The sequence below is a fragment of the Penaeus monodon genome, chromosome 33, assembly GCF_015228065.2.
Source record: "Penaeus monodon isolate SGIC_2016 chromosome 33, NSTDA_Pmon_1, whole genome shotgun sequence".
In the NCBI taxonomy this organism is placed as follows: Eukaryota; Metazoa; Arthropoda; class Malacostraca; order Decapoda; family Penaeidae; genus Penaeus; species Penaeus monodon.
Window position 1 is genome coordinate 16,929,242 of NC_051418.1, and position 1,129 is coordinate 16,930,370.

Genomic DNA, 1,129 nt, shown 5'->3' on the forward strand with positions numbered 1-1,129 from the left:
TTGTTTGTTTGGGGAAATAAAAATATTTCGTAGTAAAATAGATATGTTAGAAATTAATCTGAATAATTTATCAACATACTCTTATTTCTCTGTTTTTTTTCTTATACACAACGACAATAAAGGTGAAACATATACTGATGAGGAGTCTAGTTTTACTCGAAACGCTGCGATTTATTGTTCCTTTCTTACTTTTGATTTTTTTTGCTTCATTTCATTCTTTTCCGCGTCAGTCCTTCACGTTACTGTGTATTTTTTGTTCATGTGACTGTTTTTTTATTACTCTGTATTTTCTTTTATATATTTCTGCTCATGCTACTGTGTGTTTTGTTAATTTTTCTTTTGTGATTTTGTCCTAGTTACTGTGTTTGTATTTAGTTCACGTTAATATTTATTTTTGTTTACTTACTGTCTTCGTATTTTTGTTCACGGTACTGTCTTCGTATAAATCTCCAGCATTACTGTGTTTATATTTCTATTCCCGTTCCCGTTCACTATATTGCATGTATTACTGTGTTTATATTTCTATTCCCGTTCCCGTTCACTATATTGCATTTATTACTGTGTTTATATTTCTATTCCCGTTCCCGTTCACTATATTGCATTTATTACTGTGTTTATATTTCTATTCCCGTTCCCGTTCACTATACTGCATGTGTATCATCAATGCGTTTGTCTTTTGTTTTCGTCCACAGGGTGTGATGTTCCCCGCCATCAACACCCTGCTGGCCACCTGGACCTCGCCCGTGGAGAGAGGCAAATTCACCACGTTCGTGCACACAGGTGAGGGAGGCTGGAGAAGAGGGGAAGAGAGAGCGAGGAGAAGAGGGCCAAGGGCGGGGAGCAAAGAGCGCGAAATGAGGGGAAAAGGGGAAGGGAAGGGAAGAGAGGGAGTAAAGACGGGAAGGAAAGACCAAGAAGTAAGAGGGGAAGAGAAAAGGGAGAGGTAGTAGAAGAAAAGGGGAGATGAGGGGAGCAAAGAGAGCGAAAGAAAGGGAGAGGGAAGGAGAGTAGAGCGAGGAGGGAGATAAAGAATAGAGAAGTGGGACAAGGGAGGGAAAGAGAAGGAAACGAGAAAGAGGGAGGAAGGAAATAAAGGAAGATGTAGAGATCGGGAGAGACAAAAACGTGA

The 1,129-nt window shown here is 39.7% G+C and overlaps 1 protein-coding gene across 1 annotated transcript in view; it reads left to right on the forward strand.

Annotated features, from left to right (window-relative positions):
• LOC119594104 (putative inorganic phosphate cotransporter) overlaps positions 1 to 1,129 on the forward strand; it is a 9,175-nt gene that overhangs the window by 1,558 nt on the left and 6,488 nt on the right. The window contains 1 exon segment of the mRNA XM_037943161.1: positions 655 to 780. Coding sequence (XP_037799089.1) covers positions 655 to 780 — 126 coding nt within the window.